The 20,480-nt window shown below is 30.8% G+C and overlaps 1 protein-coding gene across 3 annotated transcripts in view; it reads left to right on the top strand.

The window, feature by feature from the left end:
• The window catches only part of LOC134711356 (angiopoietin-1 receptor-like), a 34,482-nt gene extending 14,620 nt beyond the window's left edge, over nt 1-19,862 (top strand). For all 3 annotated transcript variants that reach the window (XM_063571910.1, XM_063571909.1, XM_063571908.1), the window contains 9 exons: nt 3,768-4,003; nt 4,493-4,604; nt 5,169-5,348; nt 6,498-6,656; nt 7,400-7,568; nt 12,668-12,818; nt 13,218-13,473; nt 14,259-14,355; nt 16,237-19,862. In XM_063571910.1, the coding sequence (XP_063427980.1) occupies nt 3,768-4,003; nt 4,493-4,604; nt 5,169-5,348; nt 6,498-6,656; nt 7,400-7,568; nt 12,668-12,818; nt 13,218-13,473; nt 14,259-14,355; nt 16,237-16,609 (1,733 nt within the window). In that variant the 3' untranslated portion in view covers nt 16,610-19,862. The remainder of the gene's footprint in view (nt 1-3,767; nt 4,004-4,492; nt 4,605-5,168; nt 5,349-6,497; nt 6,657-7,399; nt 7,569-12,667; nt 12,819-13,217; nt 13,474-14,258; nt 14,356-16,236) is intronic.
• The last annotated feature ends 618 nt before the right edge of the window (nt 19,863-20,480 follow it).

The raw sequence follows: 20,480 nt of genomic DNA, 5'->3' as shown, positions 1-20,480 counted from the left end.
TCAAACAATGTTCAGCCAAAGTTCAAAGTAATGAAATATGAAAAGCACAAGAAATATCTCTTTTATGCGTTTTCCTCGGTTTTAGTTTGTTACCCCGATTTAGTTTTTTGTCCATGAATTTATGAGTTTTGAGCAGCGGTATACTACGGTTGCCTTTATTTATGGATCGTTTTATGTGAATGCATTTTTTTTAATATCTTTTTTCATAATTTTTATTATTGATGAAATCTCTTGAAAATTAGTGTTCTCTGTATTCAGATACATGTAAATAGGGAAAAATATAAGCATACATGTATTTTATAAAAATCCAAAAGACCACCCAATTGCATGTACATTGTTTTACGTGACCTCTGTTCTTAAGATTTATGCATCATAAAAAGGTCAAAGCCATATGATAATATCACATGATAAATCATTACAATAACGATCTCTCGATTGCATCGTGACTACGATAACGATTTATATTTTAATGTAGTTTGGATTGTGATAAATGCACGTTACCACCAGGTTGCCAAAAGAGCAACGATCTGAAACTGAACATTAATAGAAGAGGTTGTATCTTTTTAAGAGTTGATGAATAATCTTTAAGATGATTATCGGGGATTAACCCTTTAACTTCTTTGATGTTTTTATTTGATGAAAACAGGATCTAACTTGTTAATCTAATGACAATGATATTAACTTAAAGAGTGATAATTTTCCACGTTTTTACAGACGACAAGCACCTGCTACAGGATATATAAATTAGTACAAATGAAGGAAGAAACAAAAAACATGTCTGCCAAGCCTTTGAATCGTGCATGAATACGATAAATATAAAAACGAAGCTTTTCATCCTTTTTCTTTGAACAATGCATACAATGTCATCTGGTTTGTACTTTTAATTCCACTAGCTTAATATTTTAACTTTTTCGTTCATGTAGACCAGTTCTTCAACAAATGGAAGTTTTTAACGACCTTGACTGGCTATACAGCCCTTGCACGGTCGGCCCTGACTTGCGCCTTTTTGGGCATTCAATAATTTATACTTTTACCATGTGGTAATTGACATAATTTCTTCCATGTTGCTCTAAACCTGCTGCTTATACTGGTGTTATCTTACATGGACGTGAAGGATTCTATTTCTCGCCACTATTTTGCATTATTCTGTGAATCTTTTAAACATCTCCCTGTTATTCCTCGAATGTAGGATGTGTTCTCTTTCTCATATTTTACATCTAACCTTTAAACTTACATGATCAGAATGTTATCTCGTATCGCTGTTTTCCCATACGAACGAAGGGAATCTACCTGTTATCCTTCGAATGTAGTCTGTTGTCTTTTTCTAGTAGTTTACATCTATCTATTTATATCATGGGCATAGAGAATTATCGGTGAGATTTTTTCTCTCCATCTTACTTATTAAAACGTTCTTTTTTGTTCTGTTTAGCATTTCTCCATCTTACTGATAGAAAAAGTTTTTTTTTCTTTCTGGCATTTCTACATCTTACTAATAGACAATAACCTTTTATGTTCTGTCTAGCATTTCTCCGTCTTATTGCAACTGATAGAAAATGTTCTTTTTTATTCTGTCTAGAATTTTTCCATCTTACTGATAATAAATATTCTTTTTTGTTCTGTCTGTCTAGCATTTTATTTTTCGTGCAAATTTTATCGAATATACAAAAGTTTAGCTTTTTCGAAACATTGTTATCATTCGACTCCATGATAGTTGTTCTAACTAATATCCAGTGTTTGAAAGAAATTTGTCGTTAACTCAAAACTGTAAAATGTGTTGTTTTTTAATATTTTAACTAATTCTAGCGCCACCTATTTATGTGTGTGTGTCGTGTTTAGGTTAACTTTTTTTTTTTTTTTTTATCTTTTTGTATGTGGTTTTAAAAGGAATTAATGGTGTGTAAGATTAAATTCGTTATGGTGTAGTTTTGTATTTCTCTGTTTTGGTCCGATTAGTATACACAAGATGTTGTTTTGAAAGCATCCATTCCTCGTATGTTTCTATAAACGTGATATCGGTATATCTGATAAGAATTGACTAGAACGAAGTGGGTCTCTTGTTTTAATCGACATTGTTTCAATGTTTCAATGCTTAACTTGCTGTTATTTGGAAGAAGTAAATAACATAATTTTGCGTATGAGCACCGACCATGTAAAAACATCCGGAATAATTCGAATAGGCATGAAATATTTGCAACAAGAGGTTAAATTACCTTTATTTTTAAAAATCAAACTTGCTTTTTTAGCCTTTTTATTATTTGGAACCCCATGTTATTCTTATTATTGTGTTGTTTTTGTTGTCGTCACAAACTTGTCTAGATTAGTTTGATCTGATTGATATCTTAAGTCTATAGCAGCAATGTATTTTATTGAGAATAGGATGAAACAAGTACTTTTAGCGTCTTGGTGCTTTAGGAGCTCGTCACAAACGATTCTATCAGTTTGATCTGCTATCTTTACTGTATAGCAGTGTATTTTATTGAGAATGTGATGGAACCGCGCCAATTAAACAATATCATTACAAATGCGTAACAATTACGGTGGAGAGACGACAATCTTGTTGTTATTACCTAATCAAACTTCGTGAAGACAAAATATACTAATTACCACCAAACTGCCTACATGAAGAGTAGATGATTGCTACTTTGTGTACGCATTTTTTTAATAATTAGATATTATGAAGAATATTTTAATAAAAGCTTGTCTTTGATCTAATTCATTACACTGACGTATCACAATATCGGTATTCGGTGTTTAATTGATTATTCAGTATCGCATGTTAATTTCATTGGCCGAATTCCATCCTGCCTCCAAACATCATGAATTATGATGAAACTTTTTTCTGCAAGATTAGTACCTTTATTTCTTTGAAAGTTTTATGAAAAAATGTTTGAATACTTATAAAATTACGTGCCAAAATTCATCTAACTAACTATTGACTAAACATATTTAGTTATAGCAGACACCACAACATCAGAAGCACGTTTGCCTCTAGTTTAATTCTATTGAAAAATTCAAATGTTCAGCCATATATTGTTTGACATTTTGCTGTACTATTTTAATTTCTTGTTGGTCTATCTATGCTTTGGTGTTTGTACAAGGAAAAACAAAAAGACTCGTGGAATAGTTTCCTTCCTTAATCCCATTCCTTGATTATTTTAATTTAAACATATTTACTTATAGTGGATTAGGAAACAGGTTTTGCAACTTATATAAATCCCTTTCCACTTTGTAGATGCTAGGGCTGTCTTGTAGCGGCATTAGCCTGCTCTTTTTCGAAATCTACAAGGTGTCTTTATAACGTGCAAGATACTCGCCATAAGATAAGGCCATACTCGCAAATGATGTCAAGGGAGAGTCGATTTTTTTTTTTATAATACATAAATATCGAGTTTTATATGAGAATATTGCTCACACTTAAATAAATCAGTATTTTTCCAAATCAATCTTATTCGAAATGTAAACCACTAATTTCGTTACTCACATGTGAGTTATATATTGAAGCACAAGAGTTGTTATAGATCTGAATTTAAATCAGATTGTTTCCAACGGCAAGTCACGGGTACGAATGTGTGTACCTTAATCTTTCATCGACTATTTTCACAAAAATCCTCGATTTAAAATAATCTCATTTTATACTACTTACGAATTTTTGTGAAAGAGCCACTAGATTGCATTGGTCTTAATTCGTAAATTCAAATTTAGAATATTAATTTTTGTTTCAAGTTTCATAAACTCTTTTCAACGCATATTTATCATTATATTTCCAGAACCAATTGATATAATGGAATGGGGAATTGTACTACGGAACTGGAAGTGTAACAAGCACACTGGGACAGTTTCTGTATTGTTAGCATGGAACGTCCCATTCAATCATTCTGCTGTCTCGTCTTACACAATAAGCTGCATCATCAACGACGTCTCCGACATTCCAGCTATAGTTAGGAAAACAAATAAAACTGAAGAATGGTTTGATTTGGATGAAAATACTGAATATCGAATAGAGGTAAAATATCATAATATAATACGTTAGATGGCAATAGACTAAAACGGTTTTTTTCATTATTTTATTACCAATTCATATACAAAATTTATATACAAACCCAACGGTATATTTATAATCATGTTCTTGATTAAAATGTTTCCGTCGTCAGATATTTGTTATACATCATTAAATACATATTTTCCCTGAAATTGTAAATACTAAAAAAAATCTTAATTATTGTAATCGGATGTTTTTGAATACAGTAGACTACAGTAGACTTGTTGTAGTATTGGGCTATAATTTCATAATTTTTACGGATAAATCAATGAAAAGTTGGTTAAAGTTATAATTTAAGCAAAAATTGGTACAATGAGAATACAAAGGGTTATTTTATTTCTTAATATTTGTGTAACTATCTATATGGTATACAAATATACTAATTTTGCCGTATTTTATAAAAAAAGAATTGTTTCTATATTTTTTTCTATTGTATTAATTTTATTAACCTAGGGTGTAGCAATATACCAACGTAATGGAAGACGTGATGCAATCCAAAGTGATATCAGGCGTCTAAACACTACAATGTGTGCTATTAAAGCTGAAAGCGTCAAATCGAGAAAAGGTAAGCTTAACCAGCAAGCAAAATTTAATTGCAAATAGAGTATATAGTCAAAATATCAAAATGTCTTAAGCTATACTTCAGTGTATCGAAGACGTTTTCTTGTTTTGGTCCCAAAGCTTGTATCCAAATAAATTCATATCAAATGTTCCAGGAATATTATTAACCGTATTTATTAAGTTTGAATTTTCGATGACCATCCTCAATTATATCCTCTTTTCAAATCCTTTTTATATCCATTATTATTCTATATCTACATAATAACTCATATAACAAATAAACCAATAAATATTACATGGTTAGTCTCTCCACAAGGGTAAAACTAAAGAAACTTTTTTTATTTTTATTTCAATTATTTTAAGGTGCTACAATACTTAATGCCTTTTATAGCTGACTACGCGATAGGGACTTGGCTCATTGTTGAAGGCCGTACAGTGGCCTATAGCTATTTAATGTATGTGTCATTTGGTCTGTTGTGGAGAGTTTTCCCATTGACAATCATACCACATCTTCCTTTTAATATATATTTTAATGGTGCCCATTGTATTTTTATATTTTACATTTTAGTTACAGATGCGGACTGGAAGAATATTGATAAAATAATTGTTGGAATTACTTGTGTCGCTAGTGTCATTCTCCTTGGATTAATTATTCTCTTCATTTATAAGAAGAGACATACATTCAAAGATATCATCATTACCAAACCAGCAGTTGCCAAGAGCAACAGTTACAAGTCTAACGTCGGATGTAAGTATACCGGAAGTCGAATTTGTGTCCGTCTTTGGTTTCGTTAATTATTATTTTTACACCACATTCTATGACATAAAAATCTTATAAAAACATATATTTATATTCTTTGATAGGCCAGTGAACTATAGTTGTTAATTTCTGTGTCATTTGGTCTCTCGTGGAGAGATGTCTCATTTGCAATCATACCACATCTTCTCTTTTTATACATATTCTTTAAATGATTTTAATTTAGTATCAATGTCCTATTTAAAATCATATGTCACATTTATTATCGATGGAATTATTAAATATTCCATTTAAGTAATGATGAATCAACCCCTTGCAGCGACCAATACATTTTTTTTAAATAAAATAACTTGCCGTAAGACATTGCTTGACATTTGATAGCAAAACTATGTCTTGTTTAATACAACTTAGAAGAAATTAAAACACTAAATTTGTCAATAGTACTGTTGACATTTAGTTTAAGTATATTTATTTCTTATATATATGACTGAGAATTAGAACAATCGTTTGGAGATTAATGCATATATAGAAAACAGACTGATTAATTTAAAGAAATGGAACTTGAACCAATAAAATGTGTCCATAAAAGAACACCGTGCCCTACTTTTTCCACGTTCAGTAAACCATTAAATATGTGTCAATTATAAAAATTTCACTCAATATGAACATGGGTGAAAATTTCAAGTTGATTTGACCCCAAAGTCAGGGTAAACTACATTACACAAATAAGTTTAACCATAAACAAGACGGACAAACGGACGGACTTTCGGACGAATGCAAAAACCGGAAAAATATAAAACCTCTATCATCGAGGGTAGGGCATAATGAATATGCAATTATATTGGCTATTTCACTCAGTACTTACATTATAGTGTTTGGATGTTTTCGTTGTCCAATCTATAAAAAAATTTCAAGAGGAATAACAACTGCAATCGTTGAATAATTGATCGGATGTGAATTAGTTACAGAAAAGGACATAAGCCTTCTCCCGCTATCTTGTGGACCCAATAGGCTGTGAAGCAAAAACAACGTTCGGAAGACCCCACAAAAAAGAAACTTAAGTTCTCTTGATGAATGTTTTTGATACTTCTAAACAATTTATATACATGAATTTAGAAAGAGACAATGTATTTTTTACAGGTAAAGTTGATTATTCCAATCAATTATTGGTAATGAGTGATGAATGGGAACTGGACCCTTGTCGTCTAAAGTTCTGTACCCCTATTGGCCAAGGAGCGTTTGGCAAAGTAGTGACTGGTTACTACGACAACAAGAGAGTAGCCATTAAACTGGTTCGAGGTGCGTTTTATTTATAAATCATGCTCTTACATTTTTATATAAAGCTGTTAGTTTCTTAACTTGTTGAATGTTTTCATTTAGTTTTCTTTTACGTCAGGGTCATATACTATGATCCTTGGAGATTTTTTATGCTTAGTACCTCCCATTTAAATTATTCATTTCACTTTCACGAACAGCTTTTGTGTTAAGCTCAGGATATTCTTTTGGACGTGAAACACATTTTTACAATTATTTGTCAAGAAAGCCAACAAACTATAAAAGTGTGTTGATTATATTCATGTTTTACGTAAAAATTGATAGCTTTGAAGAGAATAATTAGAGTTTTTTAAAGTGTTACTTTTTTCTCTATCAATACACTTGCTATAATTGAGAACTAATGTCCCCCAGATGATAAGTAATCGCCTCCCCTTTGCTGGTTTAATACATCATATTTCTACATCATTGTAAAGACTTATGCTCCTTTACTTCGGTGTAAACTATTACATAATGAAAAACTTTTGGAGACGTTTATCAAAACTACTTTTTAAGCCGACTTGCTTACGTATATATAGTAACACGTAAAATAGTACGCGAATAACTTTTAATGTAATGTCCAATTTCGTTTCAAAGATGAGATAATAAAACTAATTCGTATCTTTAATTTTGAAATTAATTGTCCCGTCAGTTATTTGTATTCACCTGTTTCCTGCATTTCAATTCCAGTGGCAATTTTCCAGTACATATTTTTTCTTTTATTTTTATAGATAGTGCACCTTTATCTTATAAAGAAGATCTATTGGCAGAAATCAACTTAATGAAACGTATAGGTGCTCATCCAAATATAGTATCGATGCTAGGAGCATGTACCCTTTCTGAACCCATTGCTCTTGCTATGGAGTACATTCCTTTTGGAAACCTGCAAATGTTTTTGAAGTAAGTAAAACATATATATTGTAAGTATGATAGAAACTTGAAAATGCCAAAATTTAAACAAAAATGAGATGGAATAATTGTATGCATTTGATGCAAAAATATTGTACAATGTAATGTATAGAACAGAATCAATCCCTCTACGCCGAAACAAGCCATCTGTTTCCTCTGATTTTAGGCTAGATTTTTTTCTCTTCTACTTTATTTTATGCTGACCATGGATTTTTTTTCTAACATATTCCTTTTCATTGTCTTTCTGGATTTTTGTGTATGTGTGTGAGTGTGTTGTATATGTATATCTTAGTAATTTTCTTAGCTCGATCAAAGTTAACTTATCAGTATTTATCTCTTCATTTGAATTACTAAATCTTGTAGTTGCGGTTAAATCCACAAAACAACTATTATCGCTGGAAATAACAATGAACCCCCAATACAACTTGTCATGATTAATCAATGTTTGCTTTTAGTAGCACCAATAGAAAACAAAATCGCTGTTTTGAAGACCCATTTGTGTCAATTGACTGTTTTCTGCTTTTGGGCTGGGTTGTTTTCTCTTTGACGCATTAACTGTTTCCATTCTCCATTTAATGTTTTCAAATGCCAATCAAAGAATGTATCTAGCTCTCTAAACTTATCTAGATTTTGCTAAGGTTCTCAGTTGTTTCTTGCATACCGTTGTGATTGTTACCCAGATTTTAAGCTCCGTAGCACGGTTTCCATGTGAATATTCTCCAGAATCCAGTTTTTAATCTTCTGTTAGTGACCCATTTTATGAAAATGATCAAAGGATTAATATCTATGAGAATCCATCTTAAATTTGTTATTTTCCCCTGATTTTAGTCTTTTCCTAGACTTTAAGGGACTGGTTTTTAATGTACGTATTCCTATTGAATTCAGTTTTACTTCGTCTGTTCGTGACCCATTTCATGAAAATGATCAAAGAATTAATATCTACGAGAATCCATCTGAAATTCGTTCAGCTTTAATTTTACTTTGACATTACATTACAAATCTATTATATTTTATGTAAGATTTTTATGGATTTTGCACTTTATTACAAAGCGATGCCAAGATATTGTATTTAATCAAAATATCATCAAACTACAAGAATGAATAGGTATTCGAGGAATGTGTACTTCGTTTTCAAAGACCTTCAAACAGTTTTTAGTTTTCAGTGGAATGTTGACTTTTTTTCGTCATTTCATCTTTTTCGCATGGTCATTGTGTCGTTTGCCATTCGGCGACATATGTTTTATTGTTCCTTGTTGTGTTCTTTCCTTTTTGTACCAACTCCAAAGCTTGACAAAAAAATAGACTTATTACATGCTGTTGAAATTGGGTTTAATCAAAATAGCATCAAACTTAAAGAAAGAATAGGTATGCGAGGAATGTGTACTTCGTTTCAAATACTTTTCAATGGAATGTTGACTATCTTTTTTCTTCATCTTTTTCACTTGATTATTGTGTCGTCTGACTTTCGGCGACGTGTATATATTGTTCCTTGATATGTCCTTTCCATTTAGACATATTTTTTTTTGTTCTTTGAAATGTTCCTTCCATTTTGCACCTGTATCTAAATTTTGACAAAACAATATAGGCTTATTGCATGTTGCTGATATTAAAAGTAACCATACTCTTGTGTTTTCTGTGGTAAAAGACATTTAAGTTATTATATGACTTTGAGCAAGATTCTTTACATGAAGATTGCATGTTAAGTATATAACCTATTAGTTAAATGAGACATCATGCTACGAACTTGCATGAAATGAAAATCTTAAAGAACCAGTACGTTAGCAGTGATTGGGCTCTTTAACGATTTATTTTAATCAGACGGTAAAGAAGCTTCTTTTGCAAGTCATCCAGTTCGATAGATTAAAATAAAACGATTTTAGATCCCTTGATGTCTACGCAGATATTTGGTTTATTTTCGTGATTACGTTATACAACATAGTTTGATATGTGCAACTGAAGCAGCTGTTTATAATAAATAGATCTAGGGTATTTTTTTACCGTTTTATGTTGGATTACACTTGGGACATAAGTTGGAATTAGTTTTGTCTCAGAATGATACAAGAGAGAAGTCGTAAAACAACCTGGGTCATACTCCGTCACCTTTCAATACTATGGTCAATATATATTATATTGGAAATTTACACACAAAAACTTTAGAAATAGGTATAAATGGTACGATATTTGTCTTTTGTGGTGGTTTCATTTTAATTCCAGTGGGTTAAAACCGCGATATCAATGCGTTAGAATCTTTTACGCACCAATTGTTTTTTTGAATTAATATTGAAGATTAAGATAAAAAAAAAAGTAATCTAACTTTTACCTAAAAGTAAACGCATCATGTCTTGGACAGAAGTATAAAACATGTTTTCTTACCTGAATAATCCAGTTAACTTTAAACTAGGGGCTACTTTAGATTTAATACTCGCACAAAGTATTCTAAATAAAACTTGAATTAAATAGATGTAACTGTAGTACAAGTTACTGTGCATATGGTATCCAAGGACTAACATCTCATCAGCAAGTAATTGAAGCAGTCGACTTTATCTATAATCATATTCTATTTTATTTTCCCTGTCTTGTTTATATGATTTTTAAAAGAAAAGCTGGGTAATAATATTTTTTTAAATTCTTATATTCCTATTAAAATGCTGCATGAAAGAATGCAGAGATTTAATATGACGTTAAACACGGGATTTAACATGCATCTGCTATCATTATTACATTTTTTTGTTAAATAAATGTATAAGAAAATTCAAAATTTTAATAGAAAAAAGAAGAAAATTTTGAAATAGTGGATGGTTTGACAGTATCTGAGAACTCTGACAAATTTAATAGTATACGAGCTATTATTATGGTCATAAACCTGTAACTTATGGATAAGAAAATGATAAAACAATTAAATTTGCTTCATTACTTAAGTGTTTTCGGTTAACTTACAAATAATTCCCATAAAGATAATATGTGCGATATTCTAATATAACATTTTTGCCAATTAATTTAAATTTTATGAAATACAAGATAGATAGCAACTGTAAACCCCACTGCTTTACTTTACTTTTCAAAAATTCGCTATATTCGCTATAGATATATCTGCAGGAATGACTGATACGATGGTAAAAATTCACAGTTCATTATCACCTCCAGAATAAGCAAAGGTTAACTTTTTATTCTACTGGTCCTTTTGATAATAGGAGTTCACGGGAAGGTTAAGTAATTTTACTCCGGGCACCTGTATAAACTTTTTCTATAGATTGTGCGATTCTGAATCATAAATGAGAAATTTGGGACATCTATTTCTAATTGAATTATTTTTTATAACCATGTTGACCCTTCCCTTACCCGAAGGAATGTCGATGAGCTCATTGTTTTAATTAAAGTTGCATGTTGAGTGCAGATATAATCAGAAGACATCATAAAAAGAAAACAATTAATGCCATGCGCTATGTTTTTCTTTCGAGTACTCTCAGTCGTTTTCATGACATTTGTTCGCTGACACGAGTCAGATCTCTTTTGACAGTCTCTATGAACTTTTGAAAGACACGTATCTCAGAGATTTCCGATGCACGGCTGCCAAGTTGTTGTTATGTATGAATAATGTGTACTTTTTTTGCCGTGTACTCTTGCTTCGGTTCCAGCTGTGCACTCAAAAAACTTGCAATTGTAGATTTGAAAAAGTACATGATGATACGCGATCATGCAGTGTATACATAGTTGTGTTTGAAATATGTAACTGATTTGCGGTTTTCTAAATTGGCGTTTACAACTTTGCATAAAAGTCATTTTGAAATATGTATACTCGTGTCAGAATGATAAAATTCCGACTGCACATGTAACATACACGATTCATTTTTAGGTGATAACAATCTGTTTGATAAATTGCAAATTGCAAGTGGTTTACACCGACACGTGCACCCTTGATGTTCTTCTTGGCTTGTTGGCCTTGTAAAAGCAAGCTGTTTGATGATCTGGCCTTTTTTCTTTAAAGCCATTTGTTTGAAAAACATAAAACATTATAAGTTATATGTGAAACAAAATAATTTTATAAAGGATTAATTAATGAAAAAAGTGAAATAACAAAATTCCCTAGCCCTAAGGAAAATTCTAAACGGAAAGTCCATTACCATATGGCAAAATCAAAAGCTTATTTACATCAAACGAATGGAAAACAATTGACATATTATTGACTTAGTACAGTAATTTCCTCAAGAAGAAACCCATGTTTATATGGATACACTCTTATATAGAAGTAATAGAACTGATGATACCATAGCGAATGGTTAGCCTGTTTTGCTCTTAGGCTATTGAAATACCATAACTAGTATAGCAGGATCTGCTTGCCCTGTCGGATAATGCACGTGAGATACCCCTAGTTTTTTTGGTGGGGTTATCGTTGTTCAGTCTAGTTATCTGTGTAGTGTTTCGTGTTTTTGTTGGTCTTTGTCGCCTAGCGTTGCCAGTTTACGTCGTTGTTATGTCCTCCTGATATCTTCCCCTCGTTTTTCTTTAATTTTGACATACTCTTCTCTGTTATAGCCGTCACTATTGTTTTGATGCTATTTTATTTATACTGCATAAAAAAATAACCAAACAGGCATAAAAAAAAGAGTTATAGATCATAAATAATTACTATGAACAACAATAAAATCAACATTGTCATGTTCAATCATAAGAATTATGTTTGAAAAGAAAAGGAAACGATCTGTATTACTGGTTCCCAGTTGGATGTTATTGTGATAATCATTGGTGTCCTGGGTAGTTGCCATCTTTTTCTGGTCACATGGCAATCACTAATCTGCGTATATCCCCATCAATCATATTATAGAATTTTTACCTGTTTGTTATATTTGCTTTTACATATTTCTTTATTGTTTACTGTACCGAATAACATTTGGAAATATTTTGTGTATACTAATGTGCCATCCCCCATATTGATGCATTTAAAAATCACGCTCATGCTTACATAACGAAAATAAAACACTTTATGTGATGTAAGTTTAGTGCATTTAAAGCACTTTTCTTGATTTACTTTCGCTAGGAGCTCCCAATCATAAATATTAAATGTATATTGTATTTGATTGTTATTTTTGTAGGAAATGTCGCATGGAGGGAGATTTTACTAAAAGAGTCGGACACCCTACCGAGGTTACATATTCCATCATGGATCCGAATGGTGATATTGATAATGGTGTAATAACCCCAGCAGATATGCTGTCATTTGCACGTCAAGTTGCCATGGCAATGGTATATAAATATGTTTTTGTTCAGTTTTACCATTAATTATACAAGAAATTATTTGTTCTGTATGGTGTAATTTTAGACTGCCCTGTAGGTTCGTTACGGACTAGATGCAAACTTATGTTATATCCATCATATTTTGTTTTACATTTGTAATTGTAACAGCTGGTTGAAATGACGAACATAAAAACACAATGAGCGTGAAAAATTGTTAAATGTAAATTGCACAGTGACAATATGGTTTAGTAATAGAGTGAGAACTATTGGAAGAATAAATAATTATACATTACAAAATGCCATTCGCTCTATGTCCTAATGGTAAACATCTTTTATATATCTTTTTTTTTTTTTAAATATTTCCTTTGATTTAATTCTTTTGTAGCAAAATTTTATTTTTTCTTCCAGCAATATTTAGCAGATAAGAAATATGTACATCGAGATTTAGCAGCCAGGAATGTACTACTTGATTATGATAAAGTTGTTAAAGTTTGTGATTTTGGACTTTCTAGAGACATTTTCAATGATAACCAATATCACAAAGTTACCAGTGGTAAACTACCATTAAAATGGATGGCTATCGAATCACTACGTGATCGGGTATTTACAACGCAGAGTGATGTTTGGTCATTTGGTATACTGTTGTATGAAATAGTTACTATGGGTAAGTCAAAACTGCTGTAATTCTCGCATCAATTATTACTGGATATACCTGGGTTACGACAGATGATTTTATAAATCAATATTGCGTTTTTAATACGTACTTTCATCAATCTTTTGAAAACATTCGTTTGATACAGAAATACACGTAACAGTGTTACTAAGAAGATTGGAAAATATTAATGAAGCCTGTTTAAATAAACGTACCAATAATTTATAAGAGTTATTTCCCTTGACAAACATCTACTTCCTAAGACTCTGTATCCAAATTCTTCCTTTCCATCAAGATAAAAACATTCAATTAAAACACTTTATTAATGTGTGCCTGCTTTGAGGACTTTTGTGAACTAATCTTCACCAGGAACGCTCAAATTCAAACATTTTAAAACCAAAGATGTTTAATACTAAACCACATGAAAAGCTACATGACCAAAACGGACCTGAAACACTTAAAACAGCTGTAATGGTTGCTTTGAATTGAGCTCCAATTATAAACATGTACTATTATCATCGAATGTGTTTGGTTTTATCAGGTTGCATTTTATAAATAAAAAACATAGTCAAATGCTTTGACAATTGAATATAGAACAAGGTGTCAGAGTATGAAAGGAAAAGCTAAGGCGATCATAGACATAGGAAAATTTAATGAATATTAAGTGTCTATTATGCAATATTTGATTTGTATATGAAAAATTGTAATTGTGGACGATATTATGCACATCATATTTATTGTCCGTTTACATTCTGGGCTGGTATTGATGTACATTATATTTATCGTCCGTTTTGTAGGAGGATCACCGTACCCTCATACAGCCTTGGCAGACCTCTATTATGTATTAGCAAATGGATATCGAATGGAGAAGCCTGGGAATTCCTCTGATGAACTGTAAGCCTATTTACTACTCTTTAAAATGAAGTAATGTTGCCTTTTGTTTAATTTAAATAAAAAAATAAATCCTTTTTATTTTAAAGGTCGTTTTTTTTCCTATATTTAAAAGATGTTAAACTAACACGAATGTTATTACTGAAATCTCTTTATATTTTTTTTTTTAAAGAAAAGTCTTGTTTATGTGAAAACAGTGGTATGATTACAATCCAAATTCCTTTTCTTTGAAGACTTTGTAGCTTGAAATGCAATCAGTGGTTCATTTTGTAATTAAAGTAGAAATTTAAAACATAACTCTGCAGGATCTAAGTTTCTAGTCTTAGGAGTTACATCCATAGCAAGGTTTAATGTCGTCGCGTTTTGATCTTAAACAGAAGATTTTCATATCAAAATATTATGTCAAAACGCAGCAGTCATGAAACTGACTCTTGAAAAACATGTATTTTTTTCTGGTTGAGAAACTTTAACGAGCACTTTTTAAAGGTGATTAAAGAATATTGATAAACATTTTTTTCGTTTTAGATATTTCTTTATTTATTCCTTATCTTAATACGTTTCATCAGATAGTTAATCTTGCATAAAACCAGACTTTGTTGATCCAATGAAGAACATCGAACTAAAAACCTCATCTAATGTTTGTATGGCATGCACAGTATATAAAGTAGATGTTTTGATAAATTTCTGACAGATTATCTTAGATAGATATTTTTGATATTATCATGGTTTAAGTTTACACAAAAGATAAAGTAGTGTCAAATCATTTTTGCTGCAAAGTACCAACTGTGGATTTTAGAATAAGATAAAATTAAGCTTTCAGTAAAATAAATGACTGAGAAAACAAGTATTCTGCAGACATACGGTACAATTAGATTCGAGAACACAAGTATTTTGCAGACATACGGTACAATTAGATTCGGTACATCGGAGTAAGTAGAGCCACTTTGAAGCAGATAGCATCTTCCTCAGTAAATCAGAACTTTATCTTAATAAATTTGATAAGCTAAAACAACAAATGATCCTACACCTCTTGCAAAAATAAAGTTTATCTAAATTAACTATTACGTATAGAATTACAGCAATGAAAAAGGCGTCATATTTTAATAGACTAATTAGCTCATCTATCTTATCCACTTCTTCTACGTAACATGACTTCGTGATTTATAATGATTGCAGTTTAAAACGTAAAACAATATTTTGATAACTTTTGATGCATACAAAGAAAGAAAGAAAAAAACATTTTCAGAATTTTTATGAGACAATTTTCTTAAATACAGATATATAGTTTCTGTTATTTATTAATTTTTTGATGTTGTGTTTTTGTATTGAATTTGAAACTATTGGAAATTGTTGGGTATGTGTTGATAATAAAGAAACTCAATACAAACCAAAAAAATAATTGAAGTTAACAAACCATCTTCTTAACCATAAGATTGGTGCCTATATAAAATGCATTGCAACTTGTGTAGTAGTTTTCTCTTTAAAAAGTTATCGATAGTCGGTTCGTACTTACCTGATATCCGATATTGTCTCGTAGTTATATTCTATATTCTTGTAAGGTCGTGTGTTCGATCGCCGACGAGGATTCTATGCTTCTCTCTGTTCGCGGCACAAAGAAGTTAAAGCAAAGATTTGTTTATTTAGAATAACTTCTTTGGCATATTTCAATTACTGAATATACCAGAATCGCCGCGACTGCTCAATCTTTTTTTAAATGCAGTTTTTTTAAGTGCTGTTTTGTCTGTTTGTGTATTTGTGTGCCTTATGTTCAACCCATGTTGATTGATCATCTGATAACTTCTCTCTTGTTTGGAAAAAAACAACTCCAAATTAAGGTTGAGTTGTATTCTCTAGTGTTATTTAATTTACCTGTTTTTCTTACAGATATGCTATAATGAGACAATGTTGGTTGGAAAATCCAAAGGACAGACCATTATTTTGTGAACTGCGTCTCCAACTAGAACAGCTGTTGTCAGTAGACAGAAACTACTTAGATCTAGATAATATTGATGTTCCTCTGTCTACATCAGAAAGCAGCAGTAACAGTGTACCCAAAACAGACGATAGATTATCGCTCATTTCTAATAGACACTCACAGTCAGTGAAAAATACTGGTATGGTAAAAAGCTCAACGGGCAGACAGCCACGTGCAATAACAATACCGTCACTAACACGTGACACCATAACAGTTAGTATTTGTGGAGAACAGTCAAATGATTGGTTAACTCGGGCACGTGATGACGAAACAACGACATAATATCTTGTTTTGTGTAGGAATGTAGGACCAAAATCATTGATTGCTGATAATGTGCTTGGTGTGCGGGTTATGAATTAGAATCTAAAACTGCCAATATATGGACAGATAAATTGTGATATATGGTTGTGAATTTTCGATTTCACAAACAATTTGTGAAAAGGTTATTGAAAAAATATAATGACAAATAAGACATGACAAACGTGTAATTTATAGTCTGTGATTTATAATGGAAACTTAAGATTTCCTTACTCTGTTGCTTTAGTTTTGAACATGTCCATGGCCGTTTTAGTTGGTGTCATTAAATGACAACTATTTTTAGTCTTTCTCAAAATACATATTATAGTCTGTTATCGAACTGAATTTTGTATTACTTTATAAATCTGTGCCTTTCAGGGTTTTTCTTAGGATTTATAATCCGTCCACAATTTAATGCAAATAGATATCTACCATAAAAACTCTCATATATGTGAAAATCGTGACATTTCTTTCATAGGGCATGAAAAGCACATTATTCCAACTTTTATATGTATATCAAATACCTCTATTGTATCTTATATCACAAGAATTGTATTTAACACTAAACTTATTTATATATTATAATTGAGATAATATTACACCAATGTCCAAAATATACTAGTAAATATAATGCTTAGAGAAATTTATATTGAGTAAAAAGCTAAATATCTTAATTGTGTGTATATAATAAACATCGTCTAATACAGACTGGAAACCAAAACGCCTGGAAATACATTTAGAATTTGAAGCATTTTAATCATGTGAACATGTCGTGACGTTATATTTTTAGTTGTGACATTAAAGTATTAACAAAGGAACTTTATCGTGTAATATATATGGAAGTTTTGTCCTTATATCTGTTTTAAAGTAATATTTTCCCTTCCCCTGGCAGCTTAGACAAAGCATGAATTAGATGCATATAGTGTCCTTTATTTAATTGAGAAAAACATATAGAACTGGAATTTAAACATATATTGAAATGTTTTCGGCGGGTGACAACAAATTAGGTATTACAATTTACATCATATTATTGTATTCCAAAAATGGAGTAGAGGTTTTACTTTTACAATTTGATTGGCCAGTACTCGCCGTGATCGTTTTATTATATTTACACATGTGCTTCAATGAATATGTTATATTTCAACAGTTAACATTGTACCTAGTAAGCGAAAGAAATATATCATAATTTCTACCCTTGAAGGATGATAGGGAAAGTTTGCATGTTATGAGTTCGTCCAAAGCTTTGATAAGTTATCAATGATCAATTTTTTTAATTTATCCAACATATAGCAAACAGAAAGAGGCTTAACAAACATATCTCTATATTTAAATATTTCATTGGCTTCCTATATTTCCGTTTGAAAAATAAATTTATGGAATTTTTGGAATAATTCAAGGTATCAAATATGATATTAAAATAATCATATTTTTAACAGATTGTATTGGTTGATAGTTTTTAACGTTTTTGTTCTTTGATGAAAACGACTTGAGTAATAATATAATTTTAGTTGGGCGTGTGCCGCCTCATTGCAGTCTGTCGATTATATATTAATGAATTACACATTTAGAGCTAAATAAAAACCAGAGAAATAGGTACATAGTTAAATTCACCAAAAATGCAAAATTTAATTCCGTTATTAGAAATAATTTTGTACTTCAAAGACATATTTTTTTGTTAAATCGTTAATCTTCCTTTAATACAATCCCAAGTTTACTGTGGCGTCATTAATTATGTATCATTAGGAAAAATTGCTGGATGTTTTTTTTTGTTGTTTTTTTGTTTGTTTTTTGCAAAACAAAAAATCGATATCAAAGACTTAAATTACTTTTCATATCGAAAATGCTCTTCCTTCGTTTATATATTTAACGAAAGTGTGCTACATTTTGTTTTCTCAACATGCAAAAGTCAAATATCAAGATTGTGTGCAAGCGGGGACACTTTACAGAACATTTCTATCATTTCATGGCTGTATTCTCCGCAAAAAGACACCTCAATAAACATAAATATAGATATATTAAAGTAAATATATATTCATCTTTCAATTTTGCAACCGAAATTTTGAATGACTTAAAATGTGGATGCCAAAGTAGCCCAAAATCGTATCCTTCTTTCATTGGTGACCCTATAGAATATCTTTACAGCTTATTTACAGTACTGAGTGCTAAATGATGTGTATATATTTTTTATTTGTTTTGTTATTTATTATTGTTTTACTCAGGTAGCATTTTAGGCAGTAAATAACATTTTATTCTTGTAAAATGTGAGTGAGAGTGGTTTGCTTTGGTATCCAAGGTTTCTGTCTCACCTGCGACAAAAGTCGCAAAAAACGATACTTAATCTTGGGTGTGTTATTTACGTTGCCGTAGGGTTCACATGTTGTTAAAGTTTATAATATTATTACAACGACAAGATATATATCTGTGTCAACAATTTATGATACGCTGACACAGTGTCGTACGGTTCAGATGATATTTTCATCCGAAATATATATATAAACGAGCTGTTTGAAAACTTAAGTTAAAATTTGTCTTCCAAAAAGATTGTGTGTGAATATGTGAAGACTTCCAATTGATGTGATAATTTGGATTTTTTTTATTATTATTAAATTTGCATTTCAAAACTTAGTTTCAAATTTACGGATTTATCAAACGTTTTAAACGTGACTTATATGTTCATTGTTATCGGATAACCATGAATTCAGGTTAAGGTTTTCCAAATTTTATAAATATTTCAAGTTTAAGATAGATAAAACAGTATTAAAACAAAAACAATTCGCATGATTCTTTCGGAAAAAAAAACTGTTATAGTAAAAAGATAATAGTTGTTCACAACGTTTTTTTCTAGCCAAGCAAGTAGTCGAATTAGCGGTTTTGAATTTTACTGTGCAAAAATCATATTTGCTTTACCGCTTTCAGTTGTCAAGATGTTATTTCTATCACAGTTCATGCTGTTCTTTCATATTTTAATGGCTGTCTCAAAATGTGTTATTTGTTTTTATTGATTTACATTGTATTTCAATCAATCAATCATTTATTGATGTCTCGTGCAGCACAGATAAGTAAATATCAAATGTATATAATGTGAATCTGTCTGTACCGGTATGTATATATTGGAAGTGTTAGATCAACCCTATCGTCTAACCGTCCAATTTCGAATATTTGTTGATATTTTATTGTATATACATGTTATAATTGTTGCAAACAAGTAATTTAAGCAAGAATAAAACAATTGTTTTTATTGTTTCGTTTTTTAATGTTTTAAAACAAAAAAGTGATGTTAGGCAATATAGGGTATCACACAGCTGATCGCATAAAACAATGTTGATGCAATTAATATCAGCAGAAATGAGGCAAAAGATACAAAAAGGACATTAAAACTCATAAATAAAGGCAACAGTAGTATACCCTATTCAATAGTCGTGTATCGATTAAGCGAAAACAAATCCAGGTAACAAACCAAAAACAAATGGAAAATTCAAAAATAGAAAACAACGGATCAACAGGAACACTGAGCGGCAACAAAAACAAGTTCCAACATACATATTATTACGGACTATTTGATAGCAACTGCCATATTTCCTACTTAGTACAGGACATTTTAAGAAAAGAAATGGTTGTTAAACCTGGTTTTATGGCTAACCAAACCTCGCACTTTATGGCAATGTTAAACATTGCGCCAAAAGGACAACATTACGTGACTACTGAATACTGTATAAATAAACAAGAACATTCAGAACAGAGAAATACACAAACAAATATCAATTCATATGTCTAGAATAATTTGACAATGTTTTTGCAAAACAACGAAAAACGAAAAAAAAAACAAATCACAACATAGAAAATTAAAGACTGATTA

This window comes from Mytilus trossulus, chromosome 3 (assembly GCF_036588685.1).
Source record: "Mytilus trossulus isolate FHL-02 chromosome 3, PNRI_Mtr1.1.1.hap1, whole genome shotgun sequence".
NCBI lineage: Eukaryota > Metazoa > Mollusca > Bivalvia > Mytilida > Mytilidae > Mytilus > Mytilus trossulus.
Note: the sequence above shows the minus strand (reverse complement) of the source record. Positions and strands in the feature narration are given on the sequence as shown.